The 22,218-nt window shown below is 32.8% G+C and overlaps 1 protein-coding gene across 3 annotated transcripts in view; it reads right to left on the minus strand.

Annotated features, from left to right (window-relative positions):
- Positions 1-22,218, minus strand: part of LOC129222089 (uncharacterized) — a 105,080-nt gene that overhangs the window by 16,095 nt on the left and 66,767 nt on the right. For all 3 annotated transcript variants that reach the window (XM_054856521.1, XM_054856522.1, XM_054856523.1), the window contains exons 2-5: positions 12,609-12,753; positions 11,147-11,257; positions 5,496-5,670; positions 389-570 (exon numbers count right to left, since the gene is read on the minus strand). In XM_054856521.1, the coding sequence (XP_054712496.1) occupies positions 389-570; positions 5,496-5,670; positions 11,147-11,257; positions 12,609-12,683 (543 nt within the window). In that variant the 5' untranslated portion in view covers positions 12,684-12,753. The remainder of the gene's footprint in view (positions 1-388; positions 571-5,495; positions 5,671-11,146; positions 11,258-12,608; positions 12,754-22,218) is intronic.

The raw sequence follows: 22,218 nt of genomic DNA on the forward strand, positions 1-22,218 counted from the left end.
TGCATAAAATAATGAAAATTCATTTCCAATAAATTTCCATGACTTTGATGCAAAAAAGAAGCTACTTGCAGATTTATAAGTGAATTTTTATAAATCTATTTGCACACACACACAATACATTTCCATGACTTTTACATAAAAAAACCTATTTACAGATTTATGAGTGAATTTTTATAAAAATGGGTTCTTGCCTAACAAAATAAAAATTTATTTGAATAAATTTCTAAGTAAATGCAAACAGCAATAAATTCCTATGATTTTTTTAAAGGAAATCTTTGACACATATCAATAAAAATCCAATTATAACCAGTGACTAGCCGCTTCAGCTAAGATTATCCAAATTTAATTTCAATAAACATTTATTTAAACAAAAAAAAACAGCAAATACCTGAAGAACTTCTTTATTTAGCGCATCATGTTGTGAACCCAAATAAAGAAATGGTAGAATTCGAGTAGGACCATGATTTGTAACTGGGAGGCACGGTTGCGACAATGATGTCAATGGAGCGAATTTGGACCTTTCATCTTCACATAAATTTGGATAAGCAGCTTGAAATTCTAAAAAACCACCTTTAATAAAAAGAAAATATAATGAATATTTGTTTACATACAGTATTTCCGACACAGGAAATTGGTATTTCAGGATTTGTCAACCTCGGGCTAAATTTACAACAAAGAATATGCATTTGAAAAAGTCAGGGGGTGCTGCACCCCCTGCAAGCACTCATGAATCAACTCTAATACAACTGCATTTCCAAATAAGCCTGACAAAATTACAAACATATAAGTTCTCTACTACGGAAGATAAAAACAATATTTAAAATAACAGTACACCAGGGTTTAAGCAAAGTCAAAAACTTCCATAGCAAAATGTTAAAATGTAAATGGTTAAAGAATACATTTAATGCATCTTTCTAAATGCCTCAATGTGTTTCATCTCCAGTTGATAACTAAATTCAAAGTTCAGCCATGACATCTTAAATGAAATATATTCACAATAGCTAAAATAGACAGTAGCGTAACTAGGGGTTGGCAGGAGTGGCTCTCGCCATGGGTGCTGCAGCCAGGCGGGGGGGGGGGGGGGGCGACATTTCAACCGATTAAAAAATAAATTTTTTAAGAGTTTTTTTTTTATTATAGAATTTGAAAAATGCTTTAAATTTTTTTTTTTTAAACTCGCAAGAAAAAGAGCTACAGGTGGTAAATATAATCTAGTGAGAAGGAACATTGCACATCATTGAAAACAATTCGAAAAAAGAAAAAATAAGAAAAAAAATTACAATGCTGCATCCTATTTCTGGAATCAATAAATCAAAATGTTCCCAAAAAAAAGGAGGTCACAAGGACCTCTGATGACTTCCCACGTGGGCGACCCTGGGGAGGGGGTGGGGGCAATTTCTAAAGTATGCCAGGGGCGCTAAACCCCATAGTTACACTACTAAAAATACATATATATTAAATTTGAAATAAAACATTCAAAGTTAAAATTTGAAATAAACAATTTAAGTTAATTTTCTTTTTCAAGTGTAAAAGTTCGTAGGTATGCAATAAAATCAACTGATTGAAAATTTAATGAATATGTCAATGGAAATAAATATACATATGCTTGAAAAGAAAAAAGAATCACAAGATGTATCTATTATATGTACTTCTTTAATTTTTTTTTTTTTTTTAATTTAAATAAAGCTACGATGAGCAGAAATGATTGCTTATTAACCCAGAAATAGACTATATAAAGCTATAGTAGGCAGAAATAATTGCTTATTAATGCAGAAAAAGACTAACTACTCTTAACAAAAAGTTGATTCTATGGTAGCATAAAGCTAACTACTAGGGGTGCGACATGGATGTCAATGTTTTGGAAACATCAATGTTTTACTTTTGATGTTTTTGGACCATTGATGTTTTGGTTTCAATGTTTTTTCGACGTTGATGTTTTTTGATTTTAATTGAAAATCATAAAATTTGCTCCAATTTTCTCGCTAGGTAATAAAGTTTACTTATGGTGTTGCCCAAAAAAATAATTTTTTGCACCCATTTTATAAGATCAATATTTTTGTGTAGAGGGTGATTTTCGGAAATATCACTACAAGATTGTAGAAGATTAACTAGAGAGTGAGGAAGAGGTCAAAGCTATTGAAAGAACCCGACACTGGTAATCTGGTGCCAGAACTTGCAGTCTATTTCAAGGCTCAAGTTCTTTAACTAAAGGAAAAATCCTATACGATACTACAGTGAAAATTATAACTTTAAAAATTCAGAGCTAGTAAAAGTTGCTTTAAAGTGTTTGATAGTGATGGCAACTTCTGTTCTATCAGAAAGAGATGTTTCTCTTGAGTGATGGGATAGTCTGCGAAAAGAGAAATGCGCTCCTGGGGGACAAACTTCTTTTTCTCCAAAACTGTCAATATCAATATTCGAGGTTACTTATCGATTTCCCTCACACGTAGTCCCTCTATTACTTACAATTTGTATTTAATTATTAAATAACAGTACAACACAGGTTTCTCGCTCTTAAAAATAATTTTTAGAATAAATTTTGTATTTTTTAAATAATTAGCACAACTTTTTCTCATCATTCAACTGACGGAAAGTGCAATGATACATTTTTTCTTAGATTATTTTTTAATGTAAATTTACTTTTAGTTTCATTCAATTTGAAAATATTTCCTTATTACTATAACTAGCTGGTATTAATCCATGCTTGTCTTATTATCAACTTTTGTCCTACTATAATATCATGATGTTGCAAAATTATTCTTATTAAATTATATTCATGATTTGAGGTTCAGTATTTTCAATATATTTTTTCAGGTATGTATTCTTTTGTATTGCTTAAATTAGTGTAGTATATTCAAAAACGTATATTATACATTGATAAAAAGATCGATGTTTTAAAACATCCATGTTTTTTGGTTCAATGCATCAATACCATCGATGTTTTAATTTCTAACATCGATGTTTTGAAACATTGATGTTTTGCCATCGTTGTCGCACCTTTACTACCTACTACTAATAAAAATTCCTTTAAACAATCACACAAAAATGTACTCAATCTGTACCATTTATTAAATTATAACAAACTTTTTCTTTTTCTTCCCATCTTTACAATCTTTTAATGAAACAGCGTGCTTAGGCGACACAATATTTCATCACTTTCATATTTGGAATTTTAAAAATAAATGGAACATGTGAAGTGGCTATTTATACACAACACTATACACACTAACAAAGCGATGTTTAGACTAGTGTGGTGTGGGAACTTGAAGTTCACGAACCCAATATTTAGAAGTCAATAACAAAGCCCACATTTAACATCACGATTCCTTTCCAAATACTTATGAGCGAGGAATTCGCATTACCTCTGAAATTCGTTACTCCTGAAAAATATATAGAGCCGTTACAGCCATTTTGCGTAAGTTGAATTATGTTGTAGCGGGAGTCAACTGTATATTGGATGTTTTGATAGTTATCCGATATTTTCACTTAGTAGAAACTAAAGTCTTTAAAATAGTAAATGCATTCTCAAATCGCTCTTTAGTTTCTTACATTATTATTATTATAATATGTAGACTTAAAATTAATGTTTCTTTCATATTTATATCTAATATTTTATAATTCATTTTTATCGATTTTAATGGAGCTAATTTAGTATTAGCTGTTTTACTCATTTTTCTTTTGTTAGCTACTTTTACACAGTAAAAAATTCAGAAATAAAAAATATGCATTAGTCGGTGCACAGTCATAAGACATATTTTCTTTTTCTGACCAATAATTAACATTTAATTAGGCACACTTAATCTGCATTAAAATTGCTACATTACTAATTTTTATAAATATAAAATAAAAAAGGAAGATTATATTACTTTGTTACATTGATGATGCATAATAAATATCATAAAGAACTTTTTTGGGATTTTTTAATAATAAATGAATAATATTACTATGATTAATATACACTCAAGAGCCAAAACATTATGACCACCTGTCAATAATGAGTTGACCCATCTTTGGCGCGCAATACAGCTTCAACCCGCCTTAGCATGGATGCCACAAGTCCTTGTTAGATGGCCGGAGACAGATTGTACCAGATATTTAAGCAATTGTTACGCAAATCCGAGATATTGCGAATTCGTGGTCTTTGAACTCCGAGTTGCCTTCCCATGACATCCCAAATGTATTCTATCGGATTGAGATCCAGTGAGTTAGGCGGCCAGGACATTTACTGGAATATAGCATCATGTTCCTCGAACCACTCCAACGCAATTTTAGCCATGTGACATGGCGCGTTGTCCTGTTGGAACATTCCATTTCCAGCTGGAAAAACAGAGGCCATGTAAGGGTGCAACTGGTCCGCAATGATGTTCAGATACCCTGTAGCATTCAGGGTCTGCTGTACCACAATCATGGGTCCCAGAGACGCCCAAGAGAACGTCCCTCAAAGCATAATACCGCCACCAGCGGCCTGTGTATGACCTAATATATTTTGGTATAATTGTAATAATTTGGTATAATTGTTTGGTATAATTGTAATTGGCCTAATGTATTTTGGTCATACATTGAGGGAGAAACTGTTTGCCCGGAAGACGGTGTATCCTGACACGGCCATCGCTGTGATGCATTACAAAATGTGATTTATCTGACCAGGCAACTTTCTCCCACTGATCCATGGACCAGTCGCGATGTTCCCGGGTCCAGGGCAGGCGCAGTTGGCGGTGACGCTTGGTCAGCAAAGGCACACAAGTGGGACGTTTGCTGCATAGCCCCATATCCAACAGTGTCCGCTGAACAGTGTGCTTCGATATTATTCTACTTGATCCTGCACTGTATTGGGCTGTCAGCTGAGCCACTGTCTGGCTCCGGTTTTGCTTCACCATGCGAGACAGTCTCTGATGACCTTTTTCTTCAATAGCATGTGGACGTCCAATACCATGCCGTCTACTGCTGGTTTCATTGTCATTCATCCACTTTGCATAAGTACTAACAACTGTAGGTCGTGAACAACCCACGAGTCGTGCAGTTTCTGAAATACTTGTTCCAAGCCTTCGAGCCATTACAATCTGCCCTCTATAAAAGTCGCTTGGATCCACAGCCTTTCCCATCACAAACAGAAGTAAGTGAAAGAATGATTCTTCAGACTCTCCAGCAGCAGTTAAATACCACTTCCACCTGATCACGTGCCTTCCACGTCATCCAGGCAAGTTTATTGCAAAATATAGGGGTGGTCATAATGTTTTGGCTCTTGAATGTAATTTTTATATTTCAAAATACCACAGTTGAAAAAGTAAAATATCGAAAATATCAAAATATAATGATATTTTCAAAATAAATATTGGATATATATCGTGATATATACAACTGATATATATCGGCAAACCCTGATGAAAATATATTTATCTTATAATTAATATTCTAGTAAACAACTTATCATTCAGCAATATTTTACTTTAATTGAGTGCATGCAACAAACAAACTATTCAGTGTATAATACTTACCTTTTAAAATATTAACACTATTATATACAGGCAAAAGTTTTTGAAGGAAAACTGCCATGAAACTGTCAGGGGGCAAACATTTTGCATCACAAGTATTTTGGTCATACACAATAATGTCAAAGCTTCGGTCAACATCCCAATGGCAGCTTTGCGCAAGAAAATCTTCTATGCTTAGCTAAATTAAACAAAATTCTTTTAAAATTATAAAGCAATATGCATTTTTCAAAATGCATCACATTATAAAACTTAAATCTTAGTTTCTAAAACTAAATCAAATATATGTGCAGTATAACTTTGATTTAGCGATACCAGATTTAACGATTTCCTCAATTTAATGGTACATTTCACTGGTCGGGATTTAACTGCATTGAATGTATATGCTCCTTGATTTAACAATATCTTTCATTTAACGATGGTTTTTTTCAGTCCCTTGACAATCGTTAAACCAGATTATGCTGTACGTACATTTAAGAAAGAATATGCGAAAGGAAAAATCTATTTTTCTCACAACCCTATAAATGTCTTTCAGATGCCACAACTCAAGCAAAAAAATTGTTCGAACATGGCAGATCAGCTTTGTGAATCAAATTGTCATATTTAGGCTAAGGTTGCAGAAAATGTTATCACACTGGAAGCCTGAAATTTTGGGAGCTTTAAGCTCTCTGACCCCACCATGTGATTTGCTGTTAATACATTTGAGTATTTTTGTGAGTTTGAGCTCATCAGATTTTGTGTAGCATGCATGCAAATTCGTTAAAAAATGTGGTATGGAAATTTAAAAAGATATTGTCATCCAAAGAGGCTATCAAAATCGTTTACATGAAAAAAAAAAACTATTTTCAAAGTGCTGTAGCTCAAATTTGTCACCTTGAACTTTCTTTTTGCTCATACCATCAGAAAGAACAGATTTTTTCCTATTAATATAGGGTTTTTTTTTAATAGTGTTCTTTCAGATAATGATTTATAAAAAGCATTGCACACCACAGAAAGAATCCAGTTACAGTGGCAACAATAATATAAAAGTAGCAATTAAAACAAATTATATACATTTAAAATATTAACACATAAAGACTGAAAAATGTAAAATGACAAGTTTAAAATATCGAAATCATGACAATGAATGTTAAAAAGTTTGTAAAATTTAAAAAGACAAAAATTATCCAAAACAAGGATGCAAAAATGAACTAGAGATACTGTCTGTCATAACGAATAGGCTAAGGTTGCTGAAACTTTGTTTCACTGAGAGTCTGAAATGTTGGGAGTTTAAAGTATTTTTGGTTTTTAAAAATTTTTGTATTTTTGTGAGCATGAGTTCATTAATTTTCTATTAGCAGGCATGCAAACTCTTGACAAAGAAAGTACAATGGGGGGGGGGGGGGAAGTCTGGATTTTACGATGTCATAAATTTATTTAGAACAAAAAAATTCAAAGGTTCGTATTTTGTAATTCTACTGTCAAAGACTTGTTTTTAACGTTTTACAGCTGCAGAGTATAAGTATTGATTTTGCAGAGGATCAATGGGAAGTGGAGTGACTTATCTATTATTGGAACAGATAAAGAGACAAAAATACAGCAACAGCAGAAAGAGTAAATGGATTTCATTTTCATCCTTCACTTGCTTCATATATGAGGATATATGACACACTGATTAACATGAAAGACACAGTTTTTCACTCATAATTTTACCTCTTAAGAACAAATATGGTAAAACAAAGGCTAAGTTAGACTATCCTCTATCAATTAAAAAATGAATAATCAAAATTAGTTCACCCAGTGTGACGTTATGCATGGACAAACAAAAGAAAAAACATACATGAACTGATAACTGCCTCATATTTGAAGTCAGTGAAAAAAGTAAGTAAACCTTAGATAGAATATTTTTCAGCATAGTTTTTAAAAAATGAATATCCTAGTTATTTTCTTGATATTTTCACAACAGCAAGTTATTTTACAAAATTCATGTCATGCATTTTTTCAAACACACATTCATTGTATTTTAATCCCACAAATTTAAAGGCAGAATATTCATTGTTTAGCTTGCTTTAACAAGAACAGGGCTCCCAACACATTTTAGCCATAGAAAAGGGTAAAAGAGGACCACTTTGAATCAAAAAGGGGACCAAAGAGGACCAGTTAGGATTAAAAAGAGGACCTTGAGAGGACCATTCATAGTTAAAAACCAGGGAAGCACCAAAAGGCAAATTAGCTGCCTGGCACTAAATACATGAAGATAATTTGTTAATTAACCATAATAATGATTTTTAATGATAAATCCTTATCACCTTCTGCACAAATGAATTTTTTATCCATTGAATTATATTATTTAAACAAATATTTGAATGAGGGGGGGGGGGGTGACAAGCAAGCATGTAACTGACGGGACCATCTTACAGAGTAACTTTAATTGTAAAATAAATTTTCTACTAATTAACAGGTAAAAACTGGCTAATTAAAAATAATCACCTAAGTGAGCGATGAATTAGTGCATACCTAATAAAGACTATTTAGATATAGTTATTACAGTAAACACCTTAGCACATAGTAGTTTACAAAATTTTTCACATAACCAGTTTAAAGAGAATTTATTTTGATATAAGGTACCGCAAGACAAGAAGCTATAGTTTAGAGGCCAGGAGGTCCCCTCCCCCTCCACAGCCCTTGGCTTTTACACATATTTCCAGCCTACATATGGTACGTTTATATATATATGAGAGTTTATGATCAAACACCAAAGCAGGAGGTAATTTCTGGCTAGGCTACTGATTGACTAAGTTCAAAAATATTAGAGGATTGCAAATCATTTATTAGTACGCTAAGTATCCAAATCATTTCTTCATATGTATGTATTAGTTGTTCGGGCACCAAAAAATATTGTTACTGTCTTCATGTATACATAAAAATTAGTGAGAAAGAAATTTTTTTATTAAAGCTCCTACACCCAAAAATATACAAATGCGCTCAAGCGATAAATACACTGAATGTAAATTTGAGGCAGCTTTTACTGGATAACTTAATATAATAAATAAATGTGTAATTTCAGATTCATAGAGCTATATTTTCAAATTGAAAATACTCATTTTGAGTATTTAAAAAAAAATAAGGATACAAAGTTTTAGTTTTTAAAAATAAAATTAAATAACATAATTTGAGGTAGTACATGTCAAAACAGCTTCCAATTTTCAAAAATATTAAAATAATTACAAGATGCAAAACCATTGAAATCTTGAACACGAGAATCAAATTTTCGCGAAGTATGTTCACTGTTGGAATAATTTCCTAAAAAAAAAAAAAATCTCTAAAACTAAACATGACTAAAATTGAACATAAAATATGCTAGTCTAGGATAGCATATGTGAAAATAACATTCGATTGCGCATAATATCAAAATATTTACAAGATGCAAAAAGATTGAAATCTCAAACATAAGAAACAATTCTTCGCGAAATTCGAGTAAGTGCGATGCTGCTATGGTTCCAAAAATAAGAAAGTTTATTATCTATTAAAATTAAACAAAAAATAAGCTAATCTATGGTGGCGTATGTCAAAATAACTTCCGATTGCCAAAAATATCAAAACATTAACAAGATGCAAAAAGATTAAAATCTCAAACACAAGCAATTTTCCGTGAAGTGCGAGTAAGTTCAATGTTGCCATGGTTTCGAAAAAAAAAGTAGTTTATTATCTATTAAAATTAAACAGAAAATAAGCTAATCTACGATGGCGTATGTCAAAATAACTTCCGATTGCCAAAAATATCAAAATATTAAGAAGATGCAAAAAGATTGAAATCTCAAACACGACAAGCAATTTTCCGCGAAGTGAGCGTAAGTACAATGTTGCCATGGTTTCGAAAAAAACTGTAGTTTATTATCTATTAAAATTAAACAAAAAATAAGCTAATCTCTGGTGGAGTGTGTCAAAATAACTTCTGATTGACAAAAATATCAGATTATTTACAAGATGCAAAAAGATTGAAATCTCAAACACGACAAGCACTTTCCGCGAAGTGCGAGAGAGTTCAATGTTGCTATGGTTCCAAAAATAAAAAGGTTAATTGTCTATTAAAATTAACCAAAAAAATAGGCTAATCTTAGGAGGTGTTATGTCAAAATAACTTCCGATTGCCAAAAATATCAAAATATTTACAAGATGCAAAGAGATTGAAATATCAAAACCCAGCAAGCAATTTTCGGCGAAGTCCAAAAAAGTTTGATGTTAACATGGTTCCAAAAAAAAAAAAGTAGTTCATTATCTATCGGAATTAAACATAAAATAAGCTAATCTAAGTTAATGAATGTTAAAATAACTTTCGATTGTCAAAAATATAAAAATATTAACAAGATGCAAAAAGATTGAACTCGCAAACGCAGGAAGTAATTTTTCGCGATGCTACATATCGAACACAAGTTCAAGAAATTGCACTGATGAAACATTCTTGATTTTTTTCAAGGTTTTTCAGGTGGGGGTACGAACCTTTGAGAAATTTCGGGAGCAAAATGCTTTGATTTGAAGTCATAACTCCTCCCCCAAACCTCTCCATTTGCTAGATTTCCATGTTACAGCGGTTGAAGGAGAAGTAATGACGTCAATCTGAAGCGAAATAATACCAGAAAGTTAGGTCCAATAGAAAAATGGGGCCGCGGCCGCGTGTTCGGGCGTAACAAACGTCAGCACACAGTATCTTTTAATGTAATGAAAAATTTTAAAATCTGATTTTTGAGTAAAAACAATATAAAAGCGGACTAAACGGACCAAAATGTTAAAAAGCGGTCTAAAGTGGACTTTACCCTAAAAAACGGACTTTGGCGGGAAAAGCGGACCATTTTGGAGCCCTGCAAGAACTAATAACACACCTTCAGAGCGGTTAAAAAGGTTTGAAAAGAATTTTATGAAATGTTTTCATGACCCCCATTCATTATTTTCATGACTTCTTCATTAGATCAAGACCAACTTTCAAATTTTTAACTTCATGACTTGTACAAAAATCAAATTTGTAACAGTAATTATCATTGCACTTTACTTAAAATTACCGTGAATCAAATAAAAATGGATACAAGTACTTTGGAACAATTGAACTATTCTGAACTGTTCAAAATTGAACAAACTTTGTTATTCCATTGAAAGTACTAGGGGGGCAGATAGACAGACCAACACACTAATCAAGACATCCCTCCACCCTCTCATTATACTTTTAACCTATATTATATAATTATTTATTGAACAAATAAACTTATTTATTACTTTTTTCCTTTGTGTGTGTGTGTCAGTTGAATTTTTTGAGATCGTAAATCTTTCCAGGCTTTTCATTTTATCCTTTCATTTTTATGCTTTTACTATTGCTTTTTACTTTTATGACAAAGCAGGCGAAAAAAATAGCACCTGAGACATTTTGTAAAACAGCATAGTTCAGAAATCAAATCTTTATATTTGGCAATGAAGAAAGATTGGTTGCAACAAAAATTAAATCTTAAGTTGCAACTAAAAAAAGTTTTTTTTTTTTTTTTTTTTCAGTTACATCAAACAAAAGTATTGTTAGAATTTTGCAAAATTAAAAGCTAAGCTTTTACTTTTCCAACATTTTTATATTTTTATTTTTATAATACTTTTAAATACTGAAGTAGAGCAAATTAAAAATACAAAACATAGCAAACCTTTTCTTGCTGCAGTCGCCGCTTCATGAGTTTTGCACATCCAACATTTATAGCATTTACAACATGACAGGCATTATATTCCAAAAAGGACCGACTATCGAGAATTAATGCCTAAAACAAAAACATAAGAATAAAAAAAATATTTTTATTAAATAATATTTTCAACAAGTATAAAACACTTCACACCTAAAACTTTATGTAAACACCAAATTATTCCTAAATTCTGAAAATGTTTTGGACAAGGGAAATCAAATTATTCTCAATACTTTTAAACTTGATCTAAGGGGAATTTTAAATGTGTTTTACTTTAAAACACATTCTTGGTGTTTCTTTTCTTTCACATTCTTTGTATTCTATTTGTATTGGTTATTCTTTCATGAAAAAATGTAATATTTTGTTACTTTTTCTATGAAAGAATAACCCATCAGAACATAGAAGAAGGCATCTATCAAAATAATGAGTGTGATTAGTAATTACCAACTTATTTTAAGTTGGTAACTACTAAAGTCACTTTTCTTTAAAATTTCTCAAGTTTATTTCCATCGTTAAGTTTAATTCAATTTTACTTTTTGCCTGCTGATTCTTATTAATGTAATTCATTAGACTTTGTACTGGTAAACAATCATTAATAATTTGTTTCTCCATCCCCTCAGAGCCACCGAGAGCCATCGCTCGCCAACAGGGCCGGATTTAGGGGAGGGCAGGCGGGGCTGCTGCCCCGGGGCCTCCACAACAAAGGGGTCCCCACAGTAAAATTTTTACAAAATATCCCAACTTTCACGGGTCGAAAATATTGGATATATACATATATATCAAAATATTCGGATATATATCAAAGTATCGGATATTTTCGAAAATATGATGATCTTTTCGAACCCTGATTAGGGGCCTCCACTCCTTTGTTGCCCCAGGGCCTCCACATTTTTAAATTCGACTTTAGTCTCCAAGAGCCAAGGCGAGCCCCCCTCTAGCCTTAAAGCTGGCCAAATTTACACGACTTAATTCTGAGCCTGGCTCCTAGTTTCGGACTAGGCTGACAAAGCCTCTCGTCAGGTCTGCCTCCCTACCCCCTGCCTCCAAACAGAGGCATAATATAAAGCAAGAGACCTCTCATGATGAGGGTGTCCAAATCCAAACTTGTAACATTTTAGTCTTTTTAAAGCAAAAATAAGCACAAAACACATTAAATCACTTCATTTTTTTATAGCATTGATTTTCTCATTTACTTATTTATTTTTGTCTTACATTACTAAATTGTTCTATTCAGAGTTGAGGAAATCTCACAGTCATCCCCCCTCCCCACGCCAACGTAACATGCTTTGAGTAACAACCTTTTCTACCCTTCCTAGGAAATTTTTCGAACTATAGGTATGACAAAATGTTGTATGACAATACTAACAATATTTATTATAACATTTGATTAGAAATAAAGCATTTTTCTTTGTTTTTTTGAAATACTTACATTATCAATGCGATTTCGAACAATAGCTGCAAGTTGGTGAACATCAACTGTGCACACAATTAAGCTATGTGCCATAGCAAAGTACGATATTAAGTTGAGTTATTTCAGTGATCCATCGAGTATTTTACCCAATTTCAAGCAAGACCTGAAAAAAAAAAATTCTTATTAATTAAGTTACTTTCTAAATCATGATGGTAGTGTAAACTTACAAAAATGTTCATGTTTAGTCCTTGATGATTATGCTGAGCGATAAAAGAGACACAAAGGACAAGAAAAGATCAAAATACAATTACAATAAGACTAAAAAACAAGTTAGTCTCTTTGAGAAGGACAAGAACAATGCATTCAGTTTTGCATTGATGTTTCATATAGAGTCAAATGTTATTTGAGAACTTCTGTCTTTGAGTCAAGCTCCAATGCTTTGATATCAATTTTAATTTCAAATTAAAATTTTATCACTAAATTTTTTCTAAAACTGAACAATTTGGTTTCACTAGAAATAAAAATAGATCATTTACTACCCTTTCTGTTACTAATTATCTTTGATGCCTTTGCCTCTTAATCTCATGAAAAGACAAATGGGCTCACAGTTAGAGATATTTTTTTAAGGAAATACCTTTACAGAAACACTTATTGCTAAACATTCCTAAGAAGGGCATTGATATCTGAAGGAAAAAAACATATTTTGCTTACTCGTAATGAGTGAAAGAAAATCAATAGGAATAAAATATTGAAAAGAATGTTTCAGATGAGATATGCTATAAGACCTCAAGAAAATAAAATAAATTGTACAACAGTGATATTTGAAAAAAAAAAAATTGTAGGCTTTACATAAAAGTTTTTTTTTTTTTTTTTTTTTTGTAAATGGTATAATATGTATGTTGAAAGTGTGCTTTTAACATAAAAATTTGTCTAATTCACGTGCTGTTATACATAACACACACAGTTCAATTTATAATATAGTGCCTAGAAAGAGTAGTGTGCCGAGCGGCGCTTTTTTTCGCCACGATTCTTGAAGACAAATGGTATGAAAACCGCTAGAGGGCAGTGCAATCGAGGTGCACGTTCAATCTCGCGGTGTTTATATTAGTAGACGCGGGATTTTGTTACAATTTAGTTCCGTGTTTCTCTTTTTTACCTTTATTTCGTGAATATTTGATGAAACAGCGTTTAAGGCTTTTAATGGAGGCATCAAAGTTGAAAATTAGAAGAAATAAAGCTTCATCTTGTTTCGTACCAGTGTGCAAAAGTGGATACAAAACATTTAAGGAAAAAGTTACGATTTTTAAAGCTCCAGCAGATGAAGAAAACTAAAGTGGAATTCGTTAATTCCGAAGTTAGATAAAGTTTTTGATAAATATTGCTCAATTTGTGCTCTGCATTTCGAAAAACATTTTATTGAAACGCGTTTTAAGCATATTATAAATGGTGAGGACGTTTTGATTCCTCGGGGAAAACCTTTTTTGAAAGATGAGGCAATTCTGACAATTTTCCCAAATCTGCCAACATACTTTACTAAAAAATTACCAAAGAAAAAAAGGTCCATCAGGAATTATACAGTTAAAAAAAATGTTCCCTGTTTGAAAAAAGTAAAACTTGATCTTTCCGCAGATGAAACTGAAATAACCACGTATAAATCTATTATAAATGAAATTGTTCATATTAATTTGCCTAACAAATATTGGGTTTGTATAAAATTTAAAAAATCTGTAAATACTGTAGTTTTTGTATATAATAAAAATTATGCGGAAAATAATATTGACAATAAAAACTTTGTACTAAATTTCATGAAAATCGGCCGAACGGTATAGGCGCTGTGCGCGTCGCAGAGATCCGTGCAGAAATCCAGACAGAGAGACTTTCAGCTTTATTATTAGTAGAGAAATAAGAGATGCGCAGTTATTGAATACTTAGGGGCCATTCATTAAAAACATAAGGGTAATTTTGGCAATTTTTGACCCCCCCTCCCCCCATGTAAGGGTACGTAAGATTTTTCACCCCCCCCCCCCATTCTTACGTAAGATTCCATTTCGTTTTTCAAAATGATAAAATAACAAATCTTGGAATCTTTACATCACTGGAATCGTTATTAAATTCACATTATTAAATTAAACCTTTTGCGTAAAAAAATAGTTACTGAAAAGTTAGAATCTAAACTAATTGTTTTTTCGACATTTTTTTTTTTTTTGATTTAATGTTATTTACAAATAAAACATGCCATACACAATGCGACTCTTTTATTATATTTTACACTATAAATTCTTTGTAAAACAAATAAAAAAACATCTTATCCTAACACGCTTCTTACCTTCCAGACGCAAATGGAACATAATATCTGCCAAATCACTTGACCGCAGCAATTTCTAATGTGAAATACTGACTTCAAAAATTTTACGTAAGAATGAGTTTGACCTCCCCCCCCTCCAGGAAAGGGTTCGTAGTGGCTTTTCCAACCCCCCTCCCCCCCGGAACCCTTACGTATTTAATGGATGGCCCCTTATAGTCTACTATTTTCATTGAAGATAAATTAGCATAAGGTAATTTTATATGCTTCAAAAAATAAATGAACACCCATGTAACAATTAGCACTTAATACAGAATTTGTCTTTTGCGCAGAAATAAGTTCAATCCGAAAAACGGGGCTTTTAAACTGCGAAATCAGCATGCAATCGCTGATTTAAAACGAGTGTGATTGAGGAGCATAACGTACTCCTCGAGCGCAGCGCCATCTGGATTTTCCTCAGATCTGACCTTACTTTTTCCCGTCGATCAGCACACTACTCTTTCTAGGCACTATAATTTATAATTAAGTGAGCGCATCTTAAAAATATCTGGTGCTGCCATCTATCATGAAACAATTCAAACTCACTATAAGAGTCCAGAATATTGCTCAAAAAATTTGAACGCCTTACTTGAGATTTTTAGAAGTTATATATATAATGCGACATTTCCCTTATAATATTTCAAACGGAAGTTGAATCTTGTACTGAAATACTTTAGAAATTCATGAACTAAATTATAGGATTACACTTTTTTTTAAGCTAACTTGCACAAGAAGTCCTAAAATAATCCAGAAGCTAAAATTAAAATTTTTTTAAGTGGAGGTGAAAGGGTTTCCCTCCAAGCATAAATGTACAGAGGGTCTTACAAATTTTTGAGAGGGCGAAAAAGCAGCAATATTCTTTTATAATGTCAAACTTTTCTGTTTTTGCTTACGTGCATCTAGAATAAATGTGCAATTAAAATTTTCTCACTCGACATCTTATTTTTCCACATCTTCAGCCAAATTTTCAAAAATTGCTCACATTAAATCGGCTCTAAAGTTTATTAAATATTTTAACTCCTCATGTACATAGTATTTAAGGGCTTTAATAAATTTTTCACGGGCGGGAGTTTAATTCTCGAATTATTTTTAACAAGGGGATCCGAGAATTTTAGATGGAAATGGAGCAGAACTTTAGGTTCCGAAAAATTTATTTTTATTGCATCATAATCATCATGTATTTTTCTTTCATGTATTAATTGTTTAAGAAAATTTACAGGCAGCATACATTTTTGCAAGCAAAATAGTGAATTGAGAGAAAAATTATACAAATACAAAAGTGACGACCAGCAACAGGCTCTGGGCCCAGCTAGACTGGTCCTAGTCAATTTACAATCCCAAGTGAAGATCAATAGCCTTCCTAAAACTACTCCATTGCTCATTACCACCTCTTCCGGTAAACTGTTCCAAGGTTCCACTACCCTGCTAAAATAATAATTTTTCCTAACATCCATGTTAAGCCTGAGATTTAAATAGATTAAAACAATGACCCCTTGTCCTGTTTACAGTGCTAAACTTCAAGTCCGTAACATCTTTCATTTTAATAAATTTAAACAACTGAATCATGTCCCCTCGGTCTCTCCTTTGCTCAAGACTGTACATTTTAACCTTCTAAGCCTGGAATCATAGTCTAAGTGAGAAAGTCCATATATTAGCCTTGTAGCCCGCCTTTGAACCCTTTCCAATACATTAATGTCTTTCTTAAGATAAGGAGACCAAAACTGAACAGCATACTCCAAATGAGGTCTTACCAAACTTCTATATAAGGGCAGAAGAATTTCTTTAGATTTGTTTGAAATAGATCTATTGATAAACCCAAGCATCTTATTGGCCTTGTTACTAGTAATGCTGCACTGTTGGCTAAACTTTAAATCCTGACTAAGACCCCCAGATCAGTAACTTTGTCTATCTGACTAATGACTGAACCTTACAAATAATAACTTGTACACTTATTTCCATGCCCTAAATGTAGCACTTGACATTTCCCAACATTAACAGCCATACCCCATTTATCAGCCCACTCCGTAATATGATCTAGATCCTCTTGCAGCTGATTTACTTGTTCTTCATTTTCTACAGTCCCCATAACTTTGACATCATCAGCAAAACAATTCATGTTCCCAGAAATACTTTTGTGAATATCGTTCATAAAAACAATGAACAAAACAGGCTCTAACACTAATCCTTGAGGAGCCCCGCTTAAAACCTCACTCCAATTAGAATAATTTCCCCTTACAACTACCCTTTGTTTCCTTCCGGTCAGCCAGTTTTTTACCCAAATGAAAGTTTTCCCTCCTATTCCTATATCAGCTAATTTGCTAAGTAGAGCAACATGCGGTACCTTATCGAAAGCTTTTTGAAAATCAATGTAAACAACAGGCTTCTTATTGTCCAAAGCCATGGTAACTTTGTCATAGAAATGTAATAAATTAGTTGCACAAAATTTGCCTTTCCTGAAACCGTACTGAAAACTAGTCAATAGATTATTAGTCTCTAGAAAATTTACTATCTTAATTTTTATGAATGTTTCAAAAATTTTGCAAACCACCGAAGTTAGACTCACAGGTCTATAATTTCCCGCAACAGGTTATTTCAGGTTTCAAAACTATATTTTAAGCATATTTAGCCATCGAAAAAATTATCGATTATACATTCCTAACTATTTCGCTTAGTTAAAAAATATATTTGAAAGTGAGGTATTCTTTAAGGGAATGGAGAAGAAAGTGATCTCTGCAGATGTTTAGAAACAGTAGGAATTGGAACCTTGAAGCCGTCACAGCGAGACCCACGTGATAACAGGCCAGACAACTCCTCTCCCCCCCCGTTTCGTTACGCCACCAGTCGTCGATCTTTGAACTTGGCGCGAAACTTTGAAAGCAGTGCAGTTTCAAGCAAATAGAGTGCTGCTTGCTCTGGTTGAAATAGATGAAATAGGAAATATGTAACTTCGGATGCACATTCTTGAACACAATACTCTTGAATTTATCTCATCCTTTAAACGTACCGGAATGTAGAGGCAATTAAATATATATATATATAATTAGTCTTGTAAGTGTCTGAGTGTCTGCTGAGTGAGTCAGCGATTTGCGCTACAGAACAACCTGCATGCGAAGAAAAAAATCGGGCGCCTCATGGAATAAATTTTAAAGTTCGGAGGTAAGTACTTTTCTCAGATAAATAAATTAACATTTTATCCATTAGAATTCATGCAGTTAAGGTTACTTAACTTTTCCTCCATTACACAAACAATTGTCAGTTTCCTTTCTGATATCTTTGTCTGTAATTTGTAATTTCAGCATACTGCTTTAATATTTGAAACGGTTAACTTGCAACTTTTTATTTCTTTATTTTTTCAACCTTGTACACGCATTTATTCGAAATGGAGTTTCCAAGCTGACAATATACATATGTCAAAATTTTCTTCGAATATACTTGTTGCTATCAGAAGCAACGTAACTTGGTGTTGATATTCAGTTAATATGTAAATAAGTTTTTTGAAACAGGCTTTTAACTGAACTAATCTTATATTTTCTGTTTCGATTAAATTGTTTCATACGCTAGCATGTGTTATTTTGATCAAAAAACATTCCTTGATGGGCTTCCGTAGTTCTGAGGTAAGAAGATTAGCTTTGAACGCCGGAGGTCGTGGGTTCGATACTTAAACATTTTCCCCCAACTACGCCCCTGCAATGTTATTCAAACAAGCTGGTTCTGTGCGCAAACTAAAAAAAAATATGTTTTTTTTTGCACTGTTGTCTTTAAGTTTTAAGATATTTATGTACAAATTGTGGTTGAGTTAACGGTATCCATGATTTCTGGGCTTGCGAAAGATTACTTTTGAGCAGTGGATACACAACGTGTTTTTGCCAAATGCTCTATGATTGTTTGTTATGCTTAAAAAAGGCAAAATGTCTTGAACTATATAATTTTGAACTCCTTGGGTTTTCTGTTAATAAGCTTTCAGGAACTCTGAAATTGTAATATAAATTGAATTAAGGGGCTGTCCATAAAGGATGTTGCAAAATTTTGAACAAATCCCCCCCCCCTCCCTCCTTGTTACATGTAACGCTGTTCAACATGAGCATATTGTTATAAACAACGCGTGATGTCACACTTCTTGTTGTCCTTTCCCTTCCCCCTGTCACAATAATGTCACACCGAATTCCTAAAAGAGCCTACTCAGAAAAATGTTGATCTAAATTTAACATATATGAAGTTTTAAGTATTGAAGAAAGTTGTTAAAATGGTCATTCTATGAGAAGTTTTTTGAAAAAGGTTACTTTGTCATCAATTAATGCTCTTTAAAATAATTTTTCAAAAGCCTAAAATAATAAACTATTAAAGCCCCCCCCCCCCCCCCCACACACAAGAATCATTAGCATCAGAAAAAGCTAAAAATGGAAAAGTAGCCAAATTCCAAAAAAAAAAAAAAAGGCTGCTTTGATATTGAATACATTTTTTGATGTACAACATACAGTATTCATGATCTTGTATAATTCATTCTTTACTTAACGTTTTTAAAGTTGAATTCCTGTGTAACTTTTCGAGAGTGCCCACCGAAGGGGGGAGGGGTAGGAATCATAAGGTCTCATAATAATGATAGCTTTTCAACGGCTATAGTTATAAATAACTGTGCCCTTGAAATTTTAAGGGAGATGGGGGAGATGTTTATGGGGTATTTTTCTTGAAGTTTTCATAATTGAAGGAGGTAGGGCACCGTTTACTTTGGGGGATGGCACCCAAACATTCATGTCTTTTTAAAAGTATAAATTTGCTAAGCTAAGTTAACATTAATAATCTGGTATTATGTATTTTAATTTGATGTTATGTCTTTGAAACGTATTGCAGTTATATTTCCCGTTTACTTTAGTAAAAATGTTTATTTATATTTTAAGATTTCATTTTATTCTTATTCAAATACAATGGTAAAATTATTTTTTGTTTTGATGTAATTGTAAAATGAAAGTTCATCTATTTATTTGAATACTTCTTAAGACTTAATGTTTTAATACAATATACGAGTAGTTAAAATGCGATTAGTGTTAAAAAAAATTTCAAATGAAAAATAAAACTGTTTATTTATCACTTCGTTTTTACAAGATTGTAAAATAAAATCGTGTTTAGTTATTTGGATACTTTGTAAGACTTATAAATGTTTTTATGTGAAATACTATGAATTAAGCTCAGTGTATTTTTTAATGTATGATTATTGGTTCCTTTTTATGTTTTCTAATGAAAAAGTAGAAGTTTTAATGCTACTAAAATAATAGAAGACAATAATAAATAAACCAAATAGTTTAATTAAACCAAAATACTAATCGAAGAGCTCACTTCCCAATATCATTGTGGATCGACTAACGATGACGTCATTTGCTAGTTGGATGGCCTACAGTGAATACGTCATGAAAAAGCACGTACGTCAGCTATCATAAAAGATGGTGGGGAAAAGAAATACGTTCTGTTGACACTTGTAAAATGCTGCTGAAATAAACAATAACATGGAAAGGCTTTTTTTTTTTTTTGAAGACGTAGAAGTGCGAATGTTTCCTCAGTAGAGAGTAGAAATTAATAAGTGTTGCTCTAATCGACTCATTTCGAATCGCTTGTAATACCCCCCCCCCCCTCCCGTAATTGTCTTGCAAATTGCAAATTTGGATACAAAAAAATTAATATTAAAAAAAGGCCAAGTTTCTCAATATTGTATTTTTTAATGACGTCTAATGTTTATTCTCATAAAATATAGGGATGTGTGCCAGCTGGTGTTTTATCATTCGGTAAAATTCGCCAGTTACAAAAAAAAAAAAGAAATATTTTCTCCCAAAAACGTAGTTTTGGGGAGAAAAGTGAATCAATACCAAACTATTGACACCTCTGTGAATCAATATCAAACTACTGAGTCGAGTTCTGCGAGCAGGGCCGACGGTAAAGCTCTAAACTAAGAATTCTGAATAGTAGCCATTGGCCACCAGAGTAATGAAAAATGAAAGCTTTTTTTTTTTTTTTTTTTTTTTAATATATTTAGTTGCAAAGATATAAATCTTAACTCTGAATTACTTTGCCATGGTGGAGTCAACTGATGGGCTGAATGTCTCAAGATTGGAAGCGTGTTGTCGTAGCACGATATACAATTTGATTTTTGTCAAATAAACATATAATCGCCACTTTTGGCGGCTAAGACTTGATTTTTGGAGGCCATTTTCAATGAAATGGTTACCCGTTGGCGACTAGAGACCGCTAATCTAGAGTTTTACCCGACGAGAAGCCATGTCAGTATAGTAGGAAACTAGGGAACCGGCCCTTATTAAGACGAAATTCGGAGTCAAAGTATAAGTTTTATAATTTTTATGGTGGAGGAGCGGTCGGAGACCAAACTGACAAGGGGAAACCCACCTTGGCTCTAGCCGGCCCTGTTTGCGAGAAATCATCTTTTAATCACTCTACGGCAGGGAAATGAAGCAGTTAGTGGCGGAAAGTGCCAATGTCGTGCCAAAAATTCTCAGTCCATAAACAGCGCATGACGCAGACAACTTAAAAAGGAGTTCCCCAGGGTGCTGCAGAGACGGATATTTCTCGGAAACTGGGACGCTGAGAACGCAATTCCTCTTGACAGAAGATGAGTGTTGGTGCACGCCTTAACAAACATTTCCCTTTCTCTTTTGATTATAAATTATTTTACCATCAAAAACTGCGAGGGATCCACAAGAAGTCAAGATTATTTTGAGCGAATAAGTGTTAAGATAAGACTATGAACGCGATCTATGTCAATACGCGAATTTCGATGACAAAAAGGAAGAAAAACTAATGTGAGTAATCTAGTGCCATAACTTTAAAAAGGCAGCCTCAAACTATGATTGAGCCCAGAGTCTCTGATGGGCGGTCATTGTGAAATCCCAAAAACTTCTTTATAAGGCAAAATTATCATAATTTGGAAAATTTTGGAGTTCCGCTCGGCAAATTGAGAATTAAACGCCCTCCCAAAATTCGGGGCGCTCCTGGCTGAGCCACGAGTCTAGGATGAATGCTTATTACAATTTACAACGTAATAAAAAACATAAATGGTTACTTCCATTTCAAAGGTTTTCCCCTTAATTATATAAGTAATCAATCGTTAATAATTTTCAGAAAGAATCTTAAACGAAACGATTGATATTTATCTTTAAAGTTATTAAACACAATCGCAGAGAGATTTTAAATATGCACCAGATTTCCTTGAGAATAATGTTAATGTGCAAACGTAATCCAATCAAAGCGCATATGATTTACTTCGTGGAAATAAACACGATAGAC

Source organism: Uloborus diversus, chromosome 5 (genome assembly GCF_026930045.1).
Source record: "Uloborus diversus isolate 005 chromosome 5, Udiv.v.3.1, whole genome shotgun sequence".
Lineage (NCBI taxonomy): Eukaryota > Metazoa > Arthropoda > Arachnida > Araneae > Uloboridae > Uloborus > Uloborus diversus.